General features: G+C 44.1%; 1 protein-coding gene across 1 annotated transcript in view; it reads left to right on the top strand.

Annotated features, from left to right (window-relative positions):
* The first annotated feature begins 5528 nt into the window (after nucleotides 1-5528).
* Nucleotides 5529-27073, top strand: part of Lrig3 (leucine rich repeats and immunoglobulin like domains 3) — a 49295-nt gene continuing 27750 nt past the window's right edge. Inside the window, exons 1-3 of the mRNA XM_028752117.1 lie at nucleotides 5529-6015; nucleotides 11484-11555; nucleotides 11755-11829. Of these exons, the coding sequence (XP_028607950.1) occupies nucleotides 5780-6015; nucleotides 11484-11555; nucleotides 11755-11829 (383 nt within the window). The 5' untranslated portion in view covers nucleotides 5529-5779. The remainder of the gene's footprint in view (nucleotides 6016-11483; nucleotides 11556-11754; nucleotides 11830-27073) is intronic.

Here is a 27073-nt window from a genome sequence, read left to right as displayed (position 1 = left end):
ATAGAAGTCCTGTTTTGTAAATATGCTCAATAATTCCTTCTGCTCTCCTAGCATACATAATAGAAAATTGAGTTAATGCATAGCTTCTTGAGATGGGGTAATAGAAATCCTAATAAAATTCGGACAGTATGCTATCATAACAATAGATTTAGGACCGGAAGTGAGGTCACAAAATACTATCTCTTAAATTCCCAATTTCATTATCGTTGAACAGCTAAAAGGCCAGTCAGTTCCAGTGACATCAGTAGTAAATGGAGGTTCACCCATCTGACCTCTCTGAAGAATGAAGAGAGTTTGATAACTTGTAACGTAAAGACAATGGCTCCAGGATGGAGAGGTGGCTCCGTGGTTTAGAACACTGGCCATTCTTACAGAGGATCTAGATTCAGTTCCCAGCACCTCATGGCAGCTCACAACTGTCTGTAACTCCAGTTCCAGGGGACCTGTGGCCTTGTCTGACTTCTATGGACACTATATTCTCATGGGGCACACGCACAAACATACACTTCCGCCCTCCCAACCCATGTCTCTTTCTGCTTCTGTCTCTATATAAATCCATACATTATTTATAATAAATATATTACTATGTATTTATTAAAACATATTCTATATATTGATATTAAGGATTGGATTTGAGATGGGACTTTTAAGTTACCGAGGTTCCACTGTGCAGCACAGCATTGGTTTTGAGCCATTTTCTTAAAGAGGAAAATGTAGTGAGGAGCTATCAGGCTATAGAGATCTATAGCACTTCCCCTTCTGACCTCTCCACTTCCGGTGGCTGCCTCAGCAACCTGCTGCCCCATTGGTGTTCTGCACTCTGAAAAGGACTGATTTAGGGAGGCCTTTCGTAGTTGAGATGTCCCAGTGGACTTTAAGGACTGATGTTTGTTGGGGGATGGGGTGGAGTGAAGGCATTGGAAAGACTGAAAACACCCTAAGGAACCCTCGTGGGGAGCCCCTGGTGAGTGCCCTGGGGCACCCCGCCTTTGCCCAGCTCCCTAACAACAGGGTAGGAGCCAGGAGCACAAGCAGCACCTAGTTCATTTCCTCCTCATCTGCTTTTACTCACAGTGTGAGTTTCCTTCAGATCACATATTCGTCCTAGCAGGTGATTTCAGAAATAAATAAAATGTAAGGCAGCATGTATTTAATCTGAAGCTAAGTCAACGTCCAGATAACAGTGTTTGCTTTTAATTCCAATAATACCACGCGGTCAGCCAACTGGACAAAACCGGATGGGGAGCCACGTCTTTCTTTCTAGACACAGATACTTGTAGAGCAAGACTCGGCTTTCTGTTTGAAACTGCAGCTTGAGTGTGTTTGTGTGTGTGTGTGTGTGTGTGTGTGTGTCTGTATGCATGAGGCCGAGGTGACCACAGTCTATCTGTTCTAATTCCCTAATGAGGGGACGCTCCCAGTTAGATTACTGAGCAGAGAACATTTCCTTTTGGCAACTCTAGCTAGGACTTTTGCACTCCTCATTCTCCCCTGCCTTATCTCCCCCCCCGACCCCCCCAACAGTTCACAGGTACACAAACCGTGTCATTCATTGTCATGATAAAGCAAGGGCTGAGCAATTCAGCTTCAAGCTTGTCCTTGGATGTTAAAACTGACAATCTAGCACCTCTATTGCTCCTTATCTCTGAGTCAGCGGCCTTGCCAGCACTCAAGATAAGAAAGTCTGTCACTTGCCAGTTGTGTGTGTGTGTGTGTGTGAGAGAGAGAGAGAGAGAGAGAGAGAGAGAGAGAGAGAGTACTAGTGTGCATTGAACTTGCCAACCAAATCACACACTGACCAGAGACAAAAGAAAAAAAACAATAAAAACAAGGAAAAGTCCCACCCTCAAGCAGCTCTGGCTAGGGAACCTACTTACCACGGAATGGACTGCAGTAGGCACTTTGAAAAATAGTCAGACTTTCTGTTGTAACACAGGGAAGCAGAGGCAGAAAGGAAGGAGCAAGGGCAAGAGAGGGAAAGAGAGGGACAGGGGGCCAAACTTGACCTTGCAACAAACTATCCTTAGAGTAGGAAATACACTCCCACTGTGATGAAGATCCTAAAGTCTCAGAATGCCCTTGGTAGAATGTGTCCTCTGTGTCCATGTCCTGTGGGCCCCAGAATGGTCATCCCCATAGATAGAATGTGTCCTCCGTGTCATGTCCTGTGGGCTTAGCTCCAATGCAGTGCTGTTGACTTTGAAGGCTTCTCTCTGGCTTCTTGGATGGCATTGATGACATTTGGCTGCAGCAGGTTCCTGATGAAAGGATAAATACTGCCTTTCTCTCATCCTCTCCTCTCCCTCCCCTCTTCCTCTCTTGCATGTCTTCCACCATGGAATGGTGCAACAGGAGGGTTCTCTCTAGATGTGAACCCCTGATCTTGCACGTGCTCACCTTACTTGTTGTAAGTTGTCCAGTAGCAGGTGTTTTGTTACAGGAGCATTAAGTGACCTAAGCTTCTCCTTTCCATTTTTTTTATTATATATTTATTTTTAATTTTTAAATTTTTTTCTCCTTCCCATTTTTACAATGGTATTTCTCTCTAATATAATTTGATGCTGCTGCTTTAGTGGTTACCTTTCAAGGATACTTCCCATGCTCCCAGGTGATTAGCATAAAGGATAAATTATCATAAATCATAAATTATCATTATCATAAATGAGTGTTTCTTCCTCTTATGCTCATATTTATTTGGTTAACTCCATGCTTAATTTAATTGTGTAATTATAAACACAAACCAGCCTGGACCTCTGGAGGATCAGGTACTAACTGTCAGGGGCTCACACGTGAAGGAGAGTTTAACAGGGAGGCTTCTAGAGGAGACCTAGGCCACAGTCAGCAAGTATTACAGAGAGGACAGAGGGTGACCGGGACTTATCTAAGGAGCTGACAGATGGGAGCCTGATAAAGCTCTGATTGTATTCCCAACTAGCTGATTAAGAAACTCAGCCCGGTGAATGGGGGGTGGAGCCGGGGGAGCTAAGTAGAGAAGTGTGTTTGGAAAGGATTCCTGATGTACAAATGGACCAGGCTAAGGAGGGGCAGAGTGATTGGGACAGGCATCGAAGGAGCAGAAAGCGAAAGAGGAAAACATTCAGCTTCGCGGTAAATGGGGCAGGTTGTAGGTTATGGGGCGGGGGCGGGGGCGGTGGGTAGAGTGAACTAAAGAGGTTATTGGCGGCCAAATGCAGAGAGAAAAACTGTACACGTCCTCTCAGGATTTCAAATTTTACTTCCCAGACAATGGAACCCACGGGGGTAATCAGACAGTGGGATCCTGGGCACCGGTTTGAGTTTTCTGAAGCTGTCTATGCATTGAGAGGAGAGAACTGGAGTGCCAGACGGTGGGAAGGAGGCGGAAGGAGGTGTCCTCTTGACCCATGGGGTCAGAGTTTGTATGACGTCTGAGGAGATGGAGATGGTACTTACTTTCTAGGTTTGCTTCAACAGAACACGCTGGTCGGTTATACAGACGGTGCTAAGGATGTAGGCTTACTTTTTAGGGTCTAGGGTTTTTACCTGGATGGAGTGAAGCATCCTTCTTTGAGACAGTAAGCACAGGAAGAAAAGGAGTGAGGTTCAGGGATGCTGAAAACATGATTCTGGACACATCACATTTGAATGTGATGGTAAGTGTGTGTGGTGGGGGGGGGGGTGCGCGCGTGCTCACGCCCGCATGTGTGCGTGATTTAGGAGAAAGTTCTAAACTGGAAATCAGGATATCAGAATGAGATGTGGATATAAGCAGAGAAGTGTAAATTTAACTCATGCGGAAAGTGAAACTGAGTGTACCCAAGAAAAGTGAGCCCAAGATCGCCAAACGATGACAGACTTCAATTTTCCCTGACACCTCAGGAGCAAGCCCAGGCACCCATTCCACGTAATGGCACGGGCACGGGTATACTGACATCTCTCTTGTTTTTAAAACCATCAGAGTGGCAAACCTGACTTTCCTTATGCAGATTAGTCAAGCAAGACAAACTTGAAAAATCCATAGCCCGACTGTAGTGACTCTTAATGGAAGCCCGTAATGATAACTATTTACTATCTATCGTTCTAAACCGTTGTAGAGCTACAGGCAGACAGAAAGAAGGGGAGGAGATCTCTTACCTAAACTAGGGTGGGTCAACTTCGAGTCTTTTATTTCTCCATGAATGGCCGTGCTTACACAGGTGAATGCTACAGTGCGAGTCAATGGGCATGGGGTTAAAGTCTCAATTCCACCAGCTATCTCATCCCGTAGCATCTAACTGGTTGAACAGCCCCAGTCACAGACATGCTGGGGCAGATACCGTGCAGCAAGCAGCCTATAGAAACCGAGCCTTAAAATTAGTTTATGTCACCCCCACAAAGTATTAGGTATCTCTTCGGGGCCTATTTTCCCTGAGGGGTTAGCAGAGCGAGCGACTCTGAGGTCTCCATCACTTTCAACACCTTGCTGCCCAGGTTACAGGCAGAGTACATCCACACAGGCTTCACTGGGCGCCTGGGAGTTTAGTTCTACCGCCTCCCTCAATATACCCCACAGACAGGCAAGCGTATTTAAGTTTGATAGACTTTTCAGTCAAGACCGTCATCATTCAAAAGCCAGGTAGACCTAGGGGTGTGTGTGTGTGTGTGTGTGTGTTCGCATGTGTGTTAGCATGTGTGTGCACGTGGGTGGTTGAGCGTGCATGCCCGCGCATGTATTTTCTTTCCAGGTCTTAGCATATATTAGTGTGGTTGCTTTTATTACTCTTAGCTATTGCTTGGAATCTGATTGCCAGCTTGGATTTATTAATTTATTATTTCGTTTATTAATTTAGTTATTTATTAATTTATTATAATTCCCTCCAGCTCCATCTATTTTAAACCAAGCTACCATACTCGAAATCATGTCCTTTATCCATCCATCTAGCCATCCATCCATATGCACATACACTTGAGACAGGGTCTCACTGTGTTGTCCTGGCCGGGCTGAAACTCATAGGTCCGTCTGCCTCTTTTTTTCAGTGCTGGGCTGCCAGGCTATACAAATACATCATATACAAATACACATACCTATAATATATATCTCCAATTTATGGGCATAAAAGACCCCACTGGCACCGATATTAAAACTGTTTTCATCAAAGCCACTGTTTCATCCGCCAATAGTAAAATAATCGACGCAGTTCTCTCGCTAGGAATTGAAAAGCCTTGCACCACACCTACTTTTACTGTACTCCCTAAACTTTCCCCTAAGTAACTGCAGCTCTGAGCGCCAGCCGGCTCAGTCCTTCGCTGGGTCGCTCTTGCCCTCTCATTCCATCGGATCTATGGTTCCCAGGACATAGCGGAGACTGCTGGCTGTAGACGCTGGAAAATGTAACTCGGAATTTCCTACAATCTCAGCTCCACTTTCTCCCGGGCGCCGGCCGGGGGCTGGAGCCTTGTTATTGTCACGTGGCCGCGGGTGCCCGGTGGGCCAATAGGCGCGCGCCCGCCTCCGCGCCCCGCCTCGCCGTTCCTCCGCGCCGGGACAGCGAGTCCCACCGCCCGCCGCAGGCGGAAAAGTTTCTCTGTGTGCGATCGGGCTCTCGGACTCCGCTCGGACTGCCTGTACCGTGGCTGCCGGTCCTCCGCTCCTGGCTCTCCCGCTGTGGACGGGCATGCGAGGCCTTCCGTGCCGGGACTGAGCGGCCAGGAGCACGAGGCGGCGATCGGTGTGTCCAGCCCGGTCTGGGAGTCGGTGCTTTTGGGGGTGCGCGAGACTGCAGAGCTCGGGGCCGAGCCGGAGGCGGCGGGGCGCGCGGCGATGAGTGCTCCCGGGCTCCGAGCGGCCGCGACGGCGCTGGGGCTGCTGCTGTGCGCGGGGCTGGGACGCACGGGCCCGGCAGGGAGCGGAGGCCACGGGGCGCCCGGGCAGCTCTCGGACGACGCTGTGCAGCGCCCGTGCCCAGCCGTCTGCCACTGCCTCGGGGACCTGTTGGACTGCAGCCGGAGGCGGCTGGTTCGCCTTCCCGACCCTCTCCCGGCCTGGGTCACACGGCTGTGAGTATCAACATCATTCGGGTGGGGTGGAGGGGACCGTCCCGCCAGAGGTGCGGGACGAGAAGAGTCCGCCGAGGCCTGGGGCTCACAGAGCACATTGCAGCACCCAGGCCGCTAGCAGAACCCCGTGGGGGGGACTCAGTCTCCCTCTGCATCCGCGCAGGTGGGTTCTTGGGTCGCCACCCCTGGGCCAGCAGAAGCGACGCCTGCGACTGGGAGCCACTGTTCGAGACACCGTACATTGTAGGCTTTCTTTTGAGTTTATGTAGGAAACTGGCCCAACTGTAGCTTCTCAGTGGTTAGGGTCCCTGCCTGTCCCTAGACAGACCCTGCAGGCGCGCCTTTCTCTTAGGACCCCCTTGCTCAAGCACGGACTTTTCTCCCTGCTGTGCTTAATTTCACATTAGCAGACCATCAGCCTCGCTCCCGGGCCACTTTGTAATGCGTCTTGGTTCCTGTGAGAAATTGGGTGCGAAGACTGATCGGGTAGATAAGCGAAGAAAGTAGGTTTTCAGAACCGAGATCTGGGGAAGTTTAGAGCCGGCGCTGAGTGCTGTTTGGCGGATTTTAGCTGGGAAGCCAGAAAATCCGAAGTCACTGCCAACTGTGTGGAAGAACACGGAAGAAAATATAATTTACTTGGAAATGCGAGTCCTTACAAATGTCAACTCTCTTTATTCTCTCCCAACCCCTAATTTTGTTAAAATTGGAGGGGGCGTTTAAGCCATAAGCAAAAAAGCAAAAGTTGTACTTAAAAAAAAAAAAAAAGTTGTCCCGTTTAAGAGAAATCAGATCACGTCATACTTAAAAATTCTGAAATTTAGGCCTCTCAGACCTTCTCACCTCTTAAAACAATCGTAGGTCTTGACAATAGTGGCCAGGCGGCTTAAGCAATCCTGTTTTTGATCCAGTGTCCCAACCTAAATTCTTTCATCAGTTGTAAACTGTTGACCATCAAACAACACGCTCTCTTAAAAGGGAATTTAATAAGGAAATAGAATTAACGAGAATTGGATTGATATTTAATGGCTGATTATGGAATGTCTGATGTAGCAGCTTTTATTACTCGTGGCAGGGGAGATAAAGACTTGAGCCTGAAGCAGGAAGACTTTCAATTAGTTGTGGCTAATTCCTTTCAATTGCCTCTTGCCGGGTGGGGGGTCACGCTGCTGAGTTCCTGAAAGCCAAATGGCTCTACTGACAACACATGGAACTGTGCATGGAATGCCGGGAGGTGGGCACCTCTGGATGATACAGGAGTGGAGGGGAAAACTTGTCTCCCTGGAGTGCCTTTAAAAATGCTTACTAAGTCTAACTTTACCTAGTAGTTTCTCAATGACAGGTGTCCCACTGGATGTAGACGGATTTCAGAAAACTGTATGGACCTTGATTGGAAGTTGAGTTGAATCAAAAGGGGGGGGGCATTTGATACCTATTTAAGCGTTCTGAAAGGGAGCTGACCTAATTAGGATTTTGTTTTGCAGATAATTTGGTGGCACACTAAAAACAAATTACAGTTTATTTGGTTAGCACAGTCTTTAATTACATTTCCGCCAGTAGTAAATTGTCTCAATACACGTCTGCATTCCTTAAACGTATGTGAAAATACATCCCACTTGTATAAATAAGCACTGGGTCTCTTGTCAGGAGCCCCGCTGTGATCACTCCTCAAACAGCCTTTCCATCCTTGTACTTCTGTGACTTCTGACCGTCTTTGGGGGCATCACCAAGCCATGTGGTCTCAGGTTCTTTATTGCCAATGTTTCCTTTGTTTACTCTCAAAGGTCTGTTCCTCACCTCAGAGAAGAGCAAAAGGCAACATGCAGTCCTTCTCCCCTGTTATTTTGTGTATTGCCTAAGGAGGCGTGAGTTGCTCCTTAGTTAAACCTTACATAATTACAAAAGCTCTTAAGTAGATGGCTTCCAAGACCAGGGAGTGAATAGAAAATGTGTATTGTTCCCCACAGCCCTCCTTCCTTGGGCTTTTAAAATAGCAAACGTTTGTCTTTGGAATAGTTTATGAGAAAGTTCAGAATATGCCGTGTGTCTTTTGTTCCCTTTGTTGAAGCTACAAGTTAGGAATGCCTGTGCTTCGTGTGTGTGTGTGTGTGTGTGTGTGTGTGTGTGTGTATGCATGCACGTGTTCCCCACCTTATTCAGTTGTCCTTTATTGCTGTAGGAGAGCCTTGTGTGGAAAACTGAGTAGTTGGAGCTAAACAATAATAACACTGTACTCGCTTCTGCTTTCAGAAGGAACCTGCAGTTCTTTAATGAAAGTCGCTGTTAAAAAAGTTACTGCCGGAGCCTCAGTCAAAGAGCTTTGTGCCTCTCTGGGGCTCTGAAGCCAAAGAGGGGGGCTTGTTAAAATAACGTTATTTCGCCAAAGGGGGTGAATTGCTTGATTGCCAACTGGAACCTCAAGTGTTATTAAATTTTAGCTGGATTTTCAGGTGATTTATCTTATCACGCAGAAATGTTGGAGTTCTTAATAGGGCTGAGGAGAAAGTCCGAAAGGTAGTTTGTACTCGTGTGTGACTTCTCTGGTGCTGCCTGTTATGAATCTTCTGGAACAGGGTTCTGTTGGGGGTGGGGAGGGAGCAGTAGTCCTTATGTTTTCCACAGCTGTTTCTCTATATTTTCCAGACTAAAGCTCGAGCGTAACAGGCTGATTTACGAGTCGCTTTGGATCAGGGTTTTAAAACAGCTACGGCCTGCCTTTTTGTTTTTTTTCGGCTTTCCATATTTCTGCTGAGTTAGCAGCATGGCAGGCCCCTGTGGGATTGATTAAGAAGCTACGCTGTATTTGTGTGTTCAAATTTGAATTGGAAGTCAGATTTCCAAATGCTTAGAAAGAAGAGAATGATAGCTAGAACCAAATGTTGTAAAACTAATAATTTTCACATACGCTCACTGACTTGATAAAACGGAGATTGACTTTACAATATACATGGGCGGGGGGTTGATGTTTCTAGGCCTGTGCCCCGTGGCTTTCCTTTCTGGGTAAATTAGTTAGCACCTCTTTTCTGTTCCTATCTATTGACCTCATCACAGCAAGTCTTTAAAAAAAAAAAGTTTCCTGTGGAAGATGTTCTTTCACCGAACTACACATAACACACGTAATGATGAATCTGCCCTCCCTAGGGACTAGTTTCTTTCTTGGGTTCAAGGAAACACTGGAAACATTGTATCCCCACATCTCTCTTTAGTGCTCCAGCCATAAAAACAATATAGGGAAGACGAAGGGAAACACTGTGTCCTCTAAAAGGAAGGTAATTATTTCTGAAACATATATTACTTGAAAATCTAAATTTAGGTAAATTAAAAGTTTCATGGCTTTAAGCCTGTAGCAGTAAAAGTCACTTAAGAAGCCTTTTTTTTTTCTCCCACATATGTGGTTTTAATAGTACACAGAGCTCAGGATGGAAGCATTTGCAATAACTGAAGTATGTAAAGCTGCCAGCTCCTGTTGGAGGACATGCAACCAGTGTCCTCAGAATGTGCACTGGGCTGAAGGCCTGCTCCTAGTTCAAAGGTCTTTTGTTTCAGAAAATCTCATCCCCTTACTGGTGGACAACTTTGAGCACCCAAATCTCATTGCTCCTTGTCTCTCCCTGTGAAATAATTCTTCCAGGGAGCAGAGAACAGTTCTTAGCTTTCCTTTTTCTTTTAATTTAAAAGAAATTTAACTGTATTAAATGTAAATACCAGATTTGTCCCCCTTTGCTTTCCAACACAGGAAACAATGCTGGGTGGGGGCGGGCTCAGCATTCTTGAGCTAAGTGGCTCCAAATGACTGTCTGTGGAGCGAGGCTGAAGGCCCAGGTGGAGGGCTCTTTTCTTGGTTGTGTTTTAAAGCTTGTGGGCAATCTGTGTCCATCTGGGGTGCTAAAGCACACAGGTTTTGTTTGACTGCTAACGTGAGTTGTTGGGCTCACGGCTTCCTTGATGAACTCCAGATGGACTTGGGCTGGACTGTGAGGGAAAGTGTCTGGCTCCAGCCAGCGTGGTGAGCGTGCACAGCAGTGGTTGTAATTGCAGGATTTTTATAGTTTAAAACTGAGCCAGATTCCCCCACCCCCCTTCATGTTATAACTCCACCAGAACAAATCTACTCATGTCTGTTACTGTCTGGTAGGTCTTTAGGCAAACAAAGCTTAAATAAAATCTTTGCAAGTTCTTTTTTATTTTGTTTTAAGGTGAAATACAGAAATCAGGGCTTACTCCCAAAGCTAAAAGCTTGGAGAATGACAATATCCTTAATTTTGAGTTGTCAACTAAGCAAAAAGTAACATTATTTCTCTGAGTGTGTGATTTCTATTTTTCTGTTGTTTGTGGGAGCGCATTCTGATGTACGTACATTATATGGCTCATGCTTGTCAGCAACTAACTTTAATTGTATAACATTTTGGTTATTTTAAAAAAAAATCTTCGTTTTAAACACTGAAGAATTAACTTAAGATCAGCTTGCCTCTTCCAGAGAGGAGCTTCCAGCCACACTGTGCTTGAGCCTGTTTTTGAGTGGCTATTCTGCCATTTCATCTCCATTATACTCGTTTGGCAGCGCCATGTAGACAGGGTGCTGAAACATTTGTTAGATTTTGGTCCTTGTTTCAGATCTTGGTGCTGAGTAGACTTTCCAGCCCAGAACACTATATAGACAGGAGTTTGTAACTTTTAGTGCTTTGTTGCCTGTGGGAATTGTTACTAAGTTTGACTGAGCCTTTGGGTCAGAAGCACGTTTATTTTAGTGTCTAAAATATGTTCACAGGATACTTGTAGCATTGGCCAGGCTTTATTAGACGGTTAGTGTGGTTTAAATAGTGCGCTGCATTGCTGGATGTTGAAATTCAAGGAGTTTTTGAAAGAGAGGATTCAGGCTGTGGTATATCCTTTTGAGCATATACTTTCAGGAGTGTACACACACACACACACACACACACACAGACCACTAGAAATCTAGCCCTTTAACACATTGAAACAAGTAAATACTCATGGATGTCAACCTCTGATCTCTTTGACTGCATTAAGGACTTTGGTACTTAATTTTGTGATAATAAAAGTGTTTTTTCAGAGTCCTTGTTTCAGTAACCTGCCTAATTAGCCAGTTTTCATAGTCTATGATGTCACTGTATCAGGTTGGGGGGGGGGGAGAGTTGAGACGATGAAGCAAAGCACAGTTCACAAAAGATCTGTTCACCAAGTGCCAGAAAACATCTCTTAAAATGCTTGTGGGCTTCAAGGATTTGAATCTGCCAGCCTCTTAAACTAATTCTGTCTTCAGAGTTTGTCGTTTTGACTTTGGCATTTGGTTGCCATTTAATTTGTGGACAGAATGGTCCAATTATTTCTCTGCTTGTCACTGGTGTTGAGAGAAAGAATTCAAAGCCCGCACTCTGCCTAGTGTGTCATTAAATGATATTAGTGACATTTAAGAAACTACTTGTAATATGACTTTTGTTTTCTTACAGGGACCTGAGTCACAACAAATTATCTTTTATCCAGACGAGTTCCTTGAGCCACCTTCAAAGCCTTCAAGAAGTGTGAGTCCCACTTGTCTCCCTTTTGAGGGTTGCACAAAGTATTTACCCCTCGGACCATTTCATGGGACGAACCTTTGGGTGATAAGAGCATCCTTCAAACTTTTAACTTCACTGATGTCTTTAAATATCGTAAATTGTTTCCACGTCTTTGGATTTCAGATGATCTAATTGGCTTTTTCTGTTCGTTTGGTGTTTCCAGGAAGCTGAACAACAATGAATTAGAGACCATTCCGAACCTGGGACCAATCTCTGCAAATATTAGACAGCTATCTTTGTAAGTGAATCCAGCATAGTTCCCATGTATATTGAGAGGAGCAGTGGATGAGATCTAGATCAGTGGTTCTCAACCTGTGGGTCGTGACCCCTTTGTGTGTGGGAGGGATGCCACATATCAGATATCCTGCATATCAGATATTTACACTATGATTCATAACAGTAGCAAATTGCAGTTATGAAGTACCAATGAAGTAATTTTATGTTGGGGGAGGGGTCACCACAACAAGAGGAGCTCTAAGGTTGCAGCATTAGAGGGGTTTAGAACCACTGATCTGTATGGAATAGCATGCAGTTCTTACAAGCAAACTTTGAATACCCTTCCCAAGGCCTAACAAAGAAGGTCTCTATAGATTAACTTATTTTCACTTCTAAATTTTGAATATTTATTTATTTATTTATTTATTTTATGTTTATTTATGATCTTGGGAATGGAACCCAGAGAGGAACTTGCGAGGCCATCCATCAAACTGCAACTCTCTCAAACATACTTTACACATTGTACTTGCTAACTTGACTTCCAGGATTCAAAAAAGCTACTTTGAGCTTCGATTATCTTCTGTAGACTAGAACTTAAAATTCTGGCATTGCGTATCGGTTGGCATAGGAACTGTGCATTACGGTAATGTTTGTAGAGAATGACCACACTCACTGTGTGAGGCTAATGGGAGTTGATTATATGCCATTGGGGCATCGTTATTTTTAGCTATGTGTGTGTATGTGGATTTACACAAATGTGAGTGCAAGTGACCTCAGATTCCAACAGAAGGCACTAGATGCCCTGGGTCTGTTATCAGCTGCTGGATGTAAGTGCTGGGAATTGAGCCACCTCCCACCACCTCTTGACCATGGCTCCTGGTGTGGGAATCAGGGTTAGAAACCCCAACTGAAAACATGGGCCTATGTCGTTAAATCAGTAAGTGAAGTCAAAGTGTTGGTTTGCAAAGTTTTCAGATAAAATTAAAATTGTGTCAAATTTTCTGCATTTTCAGTGCAGATAACATTTACGTTTGTGGACTTGGCCGGTTTTGGGAACGTCTTGTCTTTGCAGCATTTAGAAGACGCATTTTGTATGTTCTAGGTCTAACTTCTAAAATCAAGCCATTTCCCATTTTGATCTTGAGTAATTAAAATTTTTGCTTGTCTCCAAAGTTAAAACATATTCTTTACATGGTTTGATAAAAACCACCATTCTTTTTCTTTCTTCCTTTTTTTTATTTGTAAAGGCGTTGGGAGGGTTGAAGTTATACAGTAAACTTCAGGCGAGCTGGCCAATCAATTAAAGTGATCACTCTCCAATTGCTTCCATCTGGTGATTTATAGTGGTTTGTTTTTACTGAAGGCCCAGGTCAGCCAAGTCACTCTGCAGCCGCCCTGTCTGCTTTCTTCTGTTTGAATAAGAACTAAGTGGCATTTGATACTGATGTGGTTTCTCCACAGATCAGAACCAGAGACGAATGAAAGAAAAGGCACTTGGTATTTGTCAAATAAACACCAAATTTAAAAAAAAGTTTTCATATTAGTATTAATACCTATTTTTTTCATGTTTTAATGGCGTCTGAGTGGAAGGGATCTTGCAGCATCGGAGTTATTCTTGACTGACCAAGGGGGCCCTTCAGAATCCCTCTATCCTGTTGTCTTTGTCTTGTGTCTTGGCAGATTCTCTCAGCATGCTTAAGAGCCTGGTTCAGTGGTGGCTGAGGGTCGGCAGTGTGGGTTTTTTTTTTCTTTTGCTCTGGGTAGGGTGGAGTAACAGCCTGTAGTTTAGCATGGCTTAGGGTCCAGAGCCAAAGAGCATGTGAGGAAGTTATGAAATTCCCTTGCAACTAAGTAGCGACCTGAATACCATCACCTCTAGCTAGAAAGCTAGAGGCCAGAATGACGCCCGAAAGTTACGGATCTTCCACATGCTGTTTCTGTGTGTGTGTTTGGCGTTAGTGAGGCTGTGTGTCAAATTAGCCTCAATAATCTCACTTCCTTTCCCTCTTGTTGGTCACAGTACATCTGGGCAGCCCAAGTTTTGTACTCACATAATGAGAGGCCCAATTATTGCTTAGCTTAGGAAGTCCCTGTGGGTGGTGATTTATGTGAGGAGCCTGCTCTTACAATATGGAGACTGAAAACGGGTTTTTATGCCCATGAAACGTCTTGAAAATTTTACCTCTCTGGTGGTTTCCTTCTACAAAGGTTTTAGTTATCTCCCAAGGGCTCTTCTGAATATTGCAATATATGGTTATTTCTAAAGCGTTGATATCCTCTATATTACATTGTATAGATAGAACATTTTCCTGTATAGAGAAGTCCTTGAAAGTAATCTCGGCTGATTATCAGTACTGTTAAATACATTTCTGAAATTGCAAGGGGAAAAAAAAGCATCAAATCACATGATGTGACTCAGTTTCAGTACTTGCCATAGCTCTATTTTTAAACTGCAGTTTTCAAAGTAGTTTGACCTTTGTTACTCCCTACCCCCCTTTATTTTTTCCTACATTTTTTTTGGAAGAAAACATTTTTCTAGGCTGTTTATATGATATAAAAAGAAAAATTAGATGGAGTCTTAAGCTAAGCCACAGCTAAGGATCTCACAATCTTTATATAAAATCATATTTGTGATATATATATGTATGTGTGTGTGTGTATATGTATGTGTATTCTGTGTATATCATACATCTTAAGAACATAGATTTAATACTTAATACTGTGATTCTCGGTGCCTTGGGACCCTCCCAGTTGGGGTAGCTGGCTTCAGAGATGACTAACTGGTAAAGTATTTGTCTGTAGTTGGAGAAAGCAAGAGCTAATGCTGGGTCTAGTGGCCTCCCATGTGCAAAGACAAACTCGGGCTCTTCCAAAGCCTGGTAAAATATGAGTAACGGAGATGCTGGCTGGAGAGTCCCTGAACATCCTCTTGACAAAGCTTATCTCCGCCATGATAACAGATCTTTTAGAATGCAAAAGACCTAATAGACTGCTCAAATCCCAGTGATGTGCTGGGGCAAGTGTGCATCGTGTGTGTGTGTGTGTGTGTGTGTGTGTGTGTGTGTGTGTGGTTTATTCATTGATTTCTCTGTCTCCCTCAAATCATTGTGTAGCTATGGCAGGATAGGGTGTTTATTTGGTTTGTTTGGTTTTTTAGAAACGTAACAATCCTCGGCTTGAGTACATCCAAAGTAAAAGGGTTGACCGCATGCTTATATCATATTGTATAGATTTATGTGGTATTGCGTGACTCATCCATGTTCTTTTTTTTTTTTTTTAATTTTTTTTTTATTTTATTTATTATATGTAAGTACACTGTAGCTGTCTTCAGACACCCCACAAGAAGGCATCAGATATCATTACAGATGGTTGTTAGCCACCATGTGGTTGCTGGGATTTGAACTCATTACCTCTGGAAGAGCAGTCAGTGCTCTTAACCACTGAGCCATCTCACCAGCCCCGACTCATCCATGTTCTAAGCCTTTCTGAACCCTGTAACATGAGTGAGGGAGATTTGATTTGTGAAACATGGTGGTAAGACAGGGCTGCTCACATCTTGATGCCGATGGCCTATGTAGTATTGCCTGACATTTGCCGCGTGTCCTAGAGATGAAAACTGTTAAGCTACTGTCAGAGGTACCCCTGGTGTTAAAATGGACATTCTCTGACCCCATTCCTAGAGAATTCCAATTGGTGAGTTGGGGCAGGGCTAGGAATGTCTGTCATAACACATCTGTCCTCTGGATTCTGATCAGTTCTGACATAAATATTTCTGAAGTAAGAGTCAGGTCAGTGTCACAATCAAGAGGACGTTGTCATCTTTTTACAAGTTCTTATGTGCAGGTGTGCATGTGTGTGTGTGTGTGTGTGTGCTTGTGGAAGCCATAGGGCAAAGTTGGGCGTCTCCCTCACCCTGAACCTTATCATCAACATCATCATCATCTGAGATGGGGTATCAGTGAGCCTAGAGCTCGATAATTTAGCTGTCTAACTTGGCTGGATATCAAGTTCAGGATCTTCCTGTCCAGCCCTCTCCTGACTGAGCCATCCCCTTGCAATGTGTTTATAGGTGCCGGTTAACTTTCCTGGTACCACTTTACAACATGGACTTCAGTAAAGAGCCATGGAAGACATTTTAACAGTAAGATGATTAAATGCAATGCGTGAAAACATCAGTCCAGTTTCGGTGTGCAGGGTGACTTGGAGGTGGCAGACAACTGTCCCTTCAGCAGAACAGAGGTGTGGTGACTGCCTGGTCTGTGGGAGGTCATGTCACCATAACAGTTAAAAGCATAGCTCGAAATGCTGGCCGGCGTTGTGCAAGGGCCTGCACATCAAATGGCCTGGGATTCATTGCTGGCCCTGCCCACAGTGGGTCTTCGTGTGTGTGTGTGTGTGTGTGTGTGTGTGTGTGTGTGTGTGTGTATGTGTATTCTCTCTTCTTTAAAATGTGAATGAGAGCAGTACTGGTCTCCCAGAGTCATTGTGAGGATTTGTGGAGAGAAGGCCGGGAAAGACATCTGGTAGACCCCAGGTGATGGGTGGTGGGAAGGGAGATGATTCATTGACCTAGAATGCAGTGGATATATGTTATCTGCCAGGCTCTCTTTCAAGTGCAGAGGCCAAAATCTGTCTCTTGTGGTGGAACTTCATTCCAGCGAGAAGGGAGAGAAAAACAGGATAGGTAAGCCAGCTTCAAAGGAGAAGATGGCTTTGGCTTCTGATATAGGTGTGATTAGTGAGTCCTGGCAGCTGACCTTTGATGTGGTCAGGAAAGGCCAATATTGACAGAGACCTACTATGTGTCAGGTTACAGTTCCCTAAGGTCAGAGGTCAGCAATGAACAGACAGAAATCTTTACCACTTTAGCAGGAATGTCTCACCTTCTCAGGGGAACAGGATACAGATGAGAATGAGTTGTTCACAGAGGGGGGTAGATCCAGGAGAGAAAAATAAAGCAGGAGAGGGTCTGAGAAATGGGTGTGGCCAAAGAAGATTGACAGCTTAAAGGAGAGGCCGCTGCCAAGCCTGAGGACCTCAGTTCATTTCCAGCACCCTACATGGTAGAGGAAGAGAACCACTCTACAAGGCGTCCCATGTCTTCCAATAGTACACTGTGGCTCACTGTGGCACCCCCACCACCACAATAAATAAATAAAAATGTAAAAAAATAAAGGAATGCAGAGAGAAAAGGACTCACTGAGAAGGTGAGACTTGAGTGAAATCCTAACAGTGTATGTTGGAGTCTGGGGCTCATTCTTCAGCCTGCCCCACCCAGCTCCACCCTGACCATCCCTGCCCTCCTTGTGAATCTAGCTGTTACCCAGTTATCCAATAATCTTGCTTCTATTGTTCCCCTCTGTGTTAGGAGGCTTCTGTGGCTGATGTCCTACTATAGGTATATAGTGTATAGTTAGTGCTTAATTAACATATGAATTAGGGAATATTTATAGAAAGCCATGCGTACTAGCATAATTCAGACAGACCTTGTATACACAAAGTCTAAACCTGTGGCTAAATATTTATGGCATTCAACTGTGTATACTTGGTAAAGTAATAATAATAAATTATATCCACAGCAATAACACTAATTAAAAAGACCAAATTAAAAAGAATAAGAGAAGCAGTTTAAGTAGCTCAGGAGTCAGTATGCGACACTTCTTTGAGAGCCTGTTAGGGAGTAAGCAGCACGTGGGACTCCATGGCCTTCTCCTCCTTTACCTTTGAAAGTCACACACAAGTTTTTCATGGTAACTGTGCCTTTCACTTTGTGAACTTTATCAAGTCCTGAGTGGAGAGCAACAGCAGAGATACAACACACACACACACACACAAACACACACACACATTCACACACATTCACACACATACACATACATATACACATATACATACGCATACACATACTCACATACATCCACACACACACACACACACACCACAAAATTGAACTGTCTCACTCTGAAAAAAAAAAACAAAACAAAACTAGTCATAGTGGATTCCTGGGGCCAGGGAGGGAGACTCTGTCTAAAGTCCTCGCTGTGTTTAAGGACTGTTGCTGATGGCTGTCCTCACTTCTGTCCTCCAAACCACCTGTGGATAATGAGTGGTTCCATCCCTTCTTGTGTACTGTTGTACCTGAGATGACCTGGAGCCCCAGAAAAGTTCGAGAATCACCCTTTCTTTTGGTGTGGGGGTTGTAGGCAACAGAGACAACTACAGAAAACACTACAGTGTGCCAGGGAGGGTTGGTCCTTGACGTGGGGGGCAAGGACTTTCAGTTCTGTAGACTGCTTAGAAGGGTGATTGTTATCCAGTTTCTCTGGCCTCTGTAACAGAATCCCACCCCCACCCCACCCCCAAAGACAAGGAAGGGAGGTTGCCACCTTTGATCCAGATGTCAAGGTTTGAGTCCGATATGTCAGGGAGGGCCAGGTAATCTGTCAGTGGCCAGGAAGTACCAGAAGGAGGGTTTTCTCTGTTTATATTGTTTTCCTTGTGGGCTCCAACCTATGTGATGGTTCTGCCTTCATTCAGGGCCAGGTGGTCCTCCTGCCCTGTCAGCAGACATCCTCTCAGATACAGCTTGAAGTGTTCATTACTAACCTCCTAGGCACTTATCAATCCAGTCAGGTTGACTGGTAACTAGTGAGATTAGCTGTCCATCACAGATATTTATTTATTTATTCATTTATTTATTGACGATGATGATGATGATGATAATTCCAGTTTTGAAACTCTTACAAGTTTATTGTCTGTGGAGTCTAGTGGTGTCTGTCACATCTCACACCAGTGTAGGACTCTTACTCACGTTTGAGGTCTCAATCTTTACAGCAGCCCGGGGAAGTCCCATTTGGGTAGACTCTGACTGGATGACCTAGAGAGCCTTCTGGGGTAGGACCGACTAGGGCTGGAAATGGGGGCACAGGTTTGTGTCTGGCTCACAGGAAGGGCCTGTCTGACCTCAGGCAGACTTAATTAATTCTTCTTTGTTTATCTGTACAAGCAGTCAGAGATGTCTGCCCATCTATCTCCTCTGTTCCCGCAGAGGATCAAATGGCATTCCGTACTTGAAAGGAGCTCGGAGCTCCAGCAGCCCAGATGTACCACTTGCATGCAGTGTGGGCTCAGCTCAGGGGCAGAGGCCTAGGCCTGTGGGCCAATGTGGATTCTTGAGCATGAGGGTCACAGTAGAAAGGTGGGATTTGAAGACTATCTTGGCAGCAGTAGATGAGGGAGGGAATGTGTTTTATATTTAGAGTGAATTACTGGTGAATCTGGAGCTTTCTTTCCGCGGTCAAAATAAAGCACATGAGAGTAATAACGTTTATAGCCGAAGTTTGTGTTTGTAGGATGATCTTTGACCCGAAGAACAAAGTCGATCATGGGATAAGTGATAGTGAGGAAGGAGTGCTTGCTGTGTGCTCTACAGTGGCTGTGAGCAGTGGAAAGGAAAGCTGGTAAGGGCCATCGGAGAGAGGGTATGTCCTGGGAGGTGTGGGCATCCAAGGCTTTGAGTTTAGAGATTGCTACCTAGACAAGACATTAATGTCAGGGAGAAAATGGGGGTGAGTTGGTAGGATGAGCTCATGGAAGTTCTGATTTGGAAGGAGTCAAAGATTGACTTATTTTATTTTTTAAGCATTGGAATGGAAGGATAAGTGTGGAACTTGCCCTCACCTCCTCCTCCTCTTCCTCCTCCTCTTCTTCCTCCTCTCCCTCCTCCTCTTCCTCTTCCTCTTCCCCCTTCTCCTCTCCCTCCTCCTCTTCCTCCTCCTCCTCTTCCCCCTCCTCTTCCTCCTTCTTTTCCTCCTCCTCCTCTTCCTCCTTCTCCTCCTCTTCCTCCTCCTCCTCTCCCTCCTCTTCTTCTTCCTCCTCTTCCTCCTCCTCTTCCGCCTCCTCCTCTCCTACTTTCCTCTTCCTCTTCTTCCTCCTCCTCTTCCTCCTCCTCTTCTTCCTCCTCCTCTTCTTCCTCTTCCTCCTCCCCTTCCTTCTCCTCCTCTTCCTACTCCTCCTCCTTTTCCTCTCTGGCTTGCTTTCCTTTTAGATAGTCAACATACTGTTCATTTTCAAAATCAAGTATCCTATGTGGCTTTGAGAACCAACAGTTGTGACATACCTGTCACCCACAGATTGTACGGTTGTTCTGTATTCCAAGCCCTGGGGTTTTAGAGGCACATAAGGAGGTTGTTCCTCTCTGGGAATGGCACACAGTGTTGGCTTCTGGATTGTGCCCAGGGTGGAGCAAAATGAGACTGAAGTACTGGTTCTCTCCAGTTTACAGTGTTTCTACTCAGTATTCAGACTGGACAGTGGGTTAAGAGAGTACTCCAACAATGATGCTGCTTTCTGCTTTTAGCACATAACACGAGACAACACCTAGTTGCAAAATAGGTTTTCTGTTAGATGATTTTTGCCTGTCTATAGGTGAATATATGTTTGAACATGTTTAAAACAGTTTTAGCCTAAGCTTGGATGACCAGTAGGTTAGGTTTGCTATTAAATGCATTTTTATCTTAGAATATTTGCACATACAATGTTTTTGCTGGGATGTCATGCTATCTTAAGTCTGGAGAAATATATGTTCTGTTATTTATATAGTGACTACAACCCATATTAGCTACACAGTCTCATGCATTCTAAGAATCCGACTCCTGGATTAGTTTGGGATTCACTTGAGGTACTGTTGCTTTGTCGTATGATACTGAGCTTATCCGAAGACTTCATCAAGTTTACTGTGTAGCTTTTAAATATAGTAGTTAGTGATTTTAGTAGGTTTGTAGCTCAGAATTTAAGTCGCATATTGAAGGCACAGCATTATAAAAATTTTCAAGTAGTAACATACCTGAATAATTTTATACTTAGGTGGTAAAGACACAAATAGTTGTTTTAACCAAAACCTTTGTTAAGTCAATATTTGAAGAGAGGTCTCTAGTTTGTCATATTAATTAAGAGACTTGAGGATCAGCTATAGCCGAAAGTAAAACATAGGTTTCTAAGGGGAGTCAAGCCAACACGCTTTGTTTTGATTAGGTGGGCATAAACCATACCCAGTGCTTGCCCACATCTGGCTGCGGAGGAGAGGATGGAATTTGACCAACTCAACTGTAAAATTCCTCCCAAGCTCTTCCATCCTGCTGATGTACAAATGAGCTGGTGTCTTCCTGTGCAGGGAGTCTTTACAGGCCTCTAGCCTTCTCCCATGAGTGTAAATCAGATACTGTTGTGCTCATGGAAGGAAAGTCCGTCAAAGTAAATACATAAGCATCTTAATACCTTATGTGGAACTCTTCCCTTGGGCTTTAAAGGGTTTGCATATAGTTTGCACATAAAAGAATTTAACTGTGCACAGAGCTGTTATCGGTAACCACAGTGTGAGCTTACCCTCGCATTTACTCATTAAACTAACCTGTCCCCAGAATACAGACTTACTGGGTTTTCAATTCTCTACTTAGAATGGCTGAATTTGAAATGTGTGTTTTTCATCATCACATGGCTTTTAAGGGCTTTCAGGATCTTTCCACAGGTTGGTAGGTCAAACTCAGAATCTTTGTCTGGATGTACAGTGTCCTGCAAGCTCTTGTCAAACTAGATGCTCCCTGGAGTCATCTCTTGGGTCCAAGGAAGGGCCATGTTGTTCCAGCCCCAGGAATCTTTACATTTGTTTTACTCTGTACAGCATGATCTCTCTGCTGTCCACTACTCCTACACCTCAGCCTGGGTACTACCTTATGGGAGTTTGCTTGTTTGTTTTGGGATATAGTCTTGGCTATTCTGGAATTCAGTATGGCCTCCTCCTAGTTAAGCACACTAGTTAGCTTTTCTGGTCTTCCATCTTTTAGAATTTGTTTTTACTTTATTAAACTTGTTGTTTTCCTCCCTTCAAAACAAGAGTTTTAGATTTGATAGGAACGACCTATTGGACAATCTTTCCCCCTTGTGGTCTTTTGTGAAGCCCCTAAAATCAACTTCACTCCCTTCAGTATGCCCTACCAGAATGCTTTCGACAATGCTTCTGGGCTGCCACAGCCTGCCTCCTCTCCTCATCCCTCCCCATTTTGGGTTAGCCATTTCAAGTGCTGCTTTGAAGCAGTGGGACGGCTTCTACCAGGAAGCATCTGTATGCCAAGTGAGGCTTGTTCTGCCAAGACAGACAAAACAAAGTTCCAGCCAGTGAGCTTTGGATGATTGGGATGGCAAGATTCAACATGTGGCTCTATTCTGGTCTGGTTACTTTCGCCTCTTCCTTTTCTTACTTCAGCTTCTGTGATGGCTTCTGAAGGCCAGAGGTTCAGGACTCTTGTTTGCTGGAGACCAAAACAATGAGGCAGTGTTGTAATCAACAGTGCCTCTTCTTTCTTTGGATGAAAGTTGCTTAAGCACTAAATTCAAAACATGAAAGGGAAGGCAATTATAAATACAAACACCTCCTTTTAGCACCTAATACCACCTGCCTGGCTGTCTTATTCTCTTCTTGTTTGGTTTCAGCCAGAAGACAGAGCGCTCTAGTAAGGTTGAATGTGATTTTAAGGGGATAGTCACACTTCAGGTACCTTAGAGCATAGGATAAATTTGGCATTTATTCATGAACTGTCAAGTTTGTTACATATGGGCAGTTTACATTTTTCATAGTAAAGAAATATAATGTAGATTGGTCAAAATGAATACACACAAATATATACATTTAAACACAAATATATGGATATGTCTATATGTGCATGTATATCTGTCACAGAAGGGGGAGGCTCTGAATTTGGTCACCTTTTTCTTTGTAATCCCACACATAATGTTGGCCTAGAATAGACGGCAAAATTCTTCTAAGATGAAAAAATGCTTCCAGATTTAGGCACGTAGTCAATTCAGTGAATGGTTCTTTTTTCTTCCTCACTACCCATGTGGTTATCAAAGAGAATTTGCAAAGAATTAGAAACCACTTCAGATGTTATATAACTGTTGTAACCCATTTTTAAAATTTTCTATTAATGTCTGTGCACAATTGTAATAACTTGGAACCCAAAGAGGCATTTTCCTCTATGGGAAAAAAAAGAATTCCTGAAAGAGAAATTCTTGGATCTCTCCATGAAGCCCCTAAAATCATCCTGAGCAGAGGCTTGTTCTGGTGAGCATTCTTTCCAGAGAGACCAACTCTATGGTTGTAATTGCTAGAACTTACCACTCTGTGACAAGGAGGACACTTGGGCATTATATGCTTTTAGAGGTAAGTTTTGTTTTTTGCTTGTTTGTTTTTGTAAGGCCTTCTGTCCACCATTAGTTGTTGGGCTGTTGTTTGTTTGTTAAAACAGGGTCTCACTCTGTAGACCCAGCTCTCTCCCAGTTCCCCTGCCTCAGCTTCTCAGTGGCACACTACAGGCATCCCTGCCATTCACAGCTCCTTCCATGTCTGGTCTCACATTCTCATTTCTCTTTCTTGCATGACTTAGAGGCTTGATCAGCCCCACTCAGGACCGCCTCTGTGAGGATAAGCATCCCTGAGCTCACTGTCAGAGTGCACGCAGAACAGGGGTGTGAGCATGCCTGACTGTGAGATCTCAAACATCACATATTCTATGTCTGCTCAGAGGGACCACTGAGATCAGGATACTCTCTGATGTTGCTCTGTGAACCAAATCAGAAAATAAAGTAGAACTGATTTAGCCTGGTGTATATGTGCACACTGAATCCCTCTAAGACGTATGGTTATTTGCTTGTGGTTTCAAACAGTGACCCTCTCTTGTTTTGATTATTAAGTGACAGTCCCTTGTATCAGCCAATAAAGCAGAATCGGAGTTAATGGTCTACCTTTTGCTCACTGATAAGGACAATGTAAATATCGTGTTACTGATTGAATTACTGCAGGAGACCTGTGTTAAGTATGTTACACTGAGCGCATTTATTCTTCTCTGTTCTTTCATGTAGCCACCTAAAAATGAAAGAAATGAAAAGAAGGAAGGAAGGAAGGAAGGAAGGAAGGAAGGAAGGAAGGAAGGAAGGAAAACAACCAAAGTAAATGCCAACAGGAACAAAGAGAAGATAACAGGCCAAATGAAAAATATCACAAAACGTTTGCAAGCAAATGGATAAATCATAAACTTAAGTAGGGAGAAAGTGAGAGCTACCGTGTGTGTGTTTGTGTGTGTGTGTGAGTGTATGTGTGCACATGTGTTTGTGTTTATGTGTGTGGGTATGTGAGGCCATGTTTGTGCGTGTGTGCACATATATATGTGTGGATGTATTCATGTGTGTGTATGTGTACCTGTGCATGGGCATGTGTGCACATGTGTGCATTTGTGTTTTTGTGTACGTGCATGAGCACATGTGCACGTGTATGTGTGTGTGCAAGTGTGCACATGTGTATGTGAGAATGTGTTCATGTGTGTGTATGTGTGCATGGGTATATGCACATGTGTACGTGTACATGTGTGTTCTTGTGTGTGTGCCCATGCATGCGTGTGTGTGTTTGTGTGTGTGTGTGTGCACATGAGTATTCACCTCTGTGTTCTTGTGTGTGCACAGACATGTGCATATGTTGCTAATCCTTAGGGTATTTCAGAGATTCAAAACCTATAAAGATGGAAGTGCCCCGTAGGACTGAAAAGACAGTTAAGCTAAAACTCATTTTTATAAGAAGTAACCTGACCTCTACACTCTCGTTCCTGGCTCATAACCCAGAGACTGCCCTGCATCTGACACACACGATTGGAAGTTCATGTCCAGAACAACTTGAGCAGAGTCTGTGGAGTTTGGGTGGGATGGAGGGCTTTGCCTCAGTCAGGGAAACCAAGTCAAACGTGAATGCTCAGATTACATCCTCTCTTATTTCCATTAGCTTTCTTGGGTGACAACCAACCATGCTTATGCCCATAGCCTTGAGCCTGAGGATAGCTAGGAAAGTCTCTCTCAGGGGCACCCCAGCAGAAAATCACTCCTCTGTGTCACCTATGTGGATACTTATCGTTCAACAGCATGTCTACCTGAAGTCTTTAGTAAGTTTATCTTCCCTACTTTCTTTGAGACGGGCTCTCATGTAGTCCTCGATGGCCTCCCTAGAAATTGGAGGATGACTTTGAACTTCTGATCCTTCTGCTTTCTTCTTCTGAGAATGGAGATTAATGGAGGGTGGCACTGTGCTTTATGAATGTGGTCCTGGAGACCAAACCCAGAGATCTGTGCTTGCGAGTGAGGAATTCCACCACCTTAGCTATAGCTACACCATACCCCCTTTTGACTGTTTTGTTTTAGTTTGGTTTGATTTTTGGTTTTGAGATAAGTTCTTGCTGAATAGCTCTCAATGGCTTTTGAACTCAATATATTTCTGCCTCAGCCTCCTGAATGCTAGGATTACATGTGCCTTCTACCCTGCCTGGTTTTAGTAAGATTTTTTTTTTTTTAAAGAACCGATTTAGAAAACATGAATGAATATCTGCTGCTTTTGAAAGTTAGAGTCCAAAACAAATGGAAAGAAGGAATTTGGAGACATTAGGGAGAGAAACAGATTAAATCTCTTTGGGGCCAAAAGATGAGATGTTCAACCCACCACAACAGAAGAGCCTAGAGAAAACATACACACCACGTAGGAGATTCAGGAAGTTGAAAATGCAACTGTTCACCAAGCTGTAAAGCTGAAATTAAGAGTGCAGAGTCATTTTAACAAAGAAATAAATGTGCTGGGAGAGAGTTGAAAAATTCTCCTAGAGAGAACCAAAGGACAAAGTGGGTGTGAAACAGGCTGGAGGAGCGAGAAGGTTGGGAATACTGACCGAGGAAGCAGGCTCCTCTGGGTGTTGGATTCCAACAAAAGACATCAATAAAAGTTGAAGAGAGGAGACTGCCAAAGATACAGGCAAACAAACAAACAAACAAACAACACTCTTAGAACTGAGAAGCAACATAGTTCTCTTGAAAGGGCCTACTGTGTGCCAGCACAGGGCCTACTATGTGCCAGCACAGGGCCTACTGTGTGCCAGCACAGTGAAAACAACAAAAGGCTTCCAGTGGGACATTGCTGTGAAATTTCAACATGCTGGGACCATGGCAAGAAGCTCTGAGAGGAGAAAAACTTGAAGGAAGACCTGTCACGATGATTGACAGTCATCTTGCCTCAGGACTTCTAGCAGCAGGACACTCTTGAGAACATGGTAGAAACACAGACTCTTAGGTCCATCTTCTTGTGCACACACGCCCCGAATAGAACCCTAGTGGTGTAGTACTCCAAACCCTGCCTCAAGAATACCCTCTTCCAGCTCTGATGTTGGCTCACGTTTGAGCAACACTGAAGTGAAGAGACCTGGCTTTGAATGCTCTATCAGTGACCACTAACCCTTCGTAGTCCTGAAGGACAACCACTTCTTGTCTAAACACAGTGCACAGACAAACTGCCAGACTCAGTCAGTTACCAAACATGGAGAAGCCAATGGGAAATGAGGCCTGAGAAAAAAAAGGAGAGCATAAACTGATACCAATAAGGATGAGGGGGACAGAGACACTTTGTAGGAGAAGTCTCTGGAGCCAGGCGCAATGCTGAGGGATGCTCTGATTCTTTCCTGAAGCCTCTGTAGCAAACCTGGTTATTTGCATGGCTCTGTTATCCAAATCTTGCTTCTCATTTCTGTCTGGGTTCACCAAGTACAGTAAAGCAAGATGTTGAACCAGGAAGAGATTAAAGTCCTCTTAGGCACCGCAGTTGGAATTATTGTATCAAAGGGCCTTAACTTTGTGCCAGTTGCTCTATATAAGTCGCCATGGGTGTGTTTGCTTTCCCGCTGTCCTAGGTGATGGAGAGGGGTGTGGTCCATTTTCTGGTGCACTGAGGTATGGATTGCCCTTCTCATGAATGCGTATAGCACGTGTGTGGAGGTCAGGGAACAATGTGGGGACTACAGAGCCGCCATGTAGATTTAGGGTTTAGAATCAGGTTGTTAGGCCTGACAGCAAGTGCTTTTACCTGCTGAGCCATCCCTCTGGCTTTAGTGCACCTAAGTTATTTCACATTAAAATAAGTTTGCAGTAACTTCCTCCTTCATCATCCTCTTTTGGAATTTGCTGTCAACTCCTGTTGGCTCAGAGGACCAACTTGACTTTATACCTGGAACTAGAGAAGGGTTGTGTTGTATGTGGTGTGAATGGGCTTTTGACCCAGATTTTGTTTTTCATTTTTAACATGTGTTATACCTGGCAGTCATACAGAGCCCTGATTATTGTGGGGCCGCTGTTAAAATAACTGTATTGTGGCCATCTTTACCCTGCTTGTGATCCAGAAGATAATTATA

The sequence above is a fragment of the Grammomys surdaster genome, unplaced genomic scaffold (genome assembly GCF_004785775.1).
Source record: "Grammomys surdaster isolate TR1022 unplaced genomic scaffold, NIH_TR_1.0 125877, whole genome shotgun sequence".
In the NCBI taxonomy this organism is placed as follows: domain Eukaryota; kingdom Metazoa; phylum Chordata; class Mammalia; order Rodentia; family Muridae; genus Grammomys; species Grammomys surdaster.
This window is presented reverse-complemented; position numbering and strand designations above follow the sequence as displayed.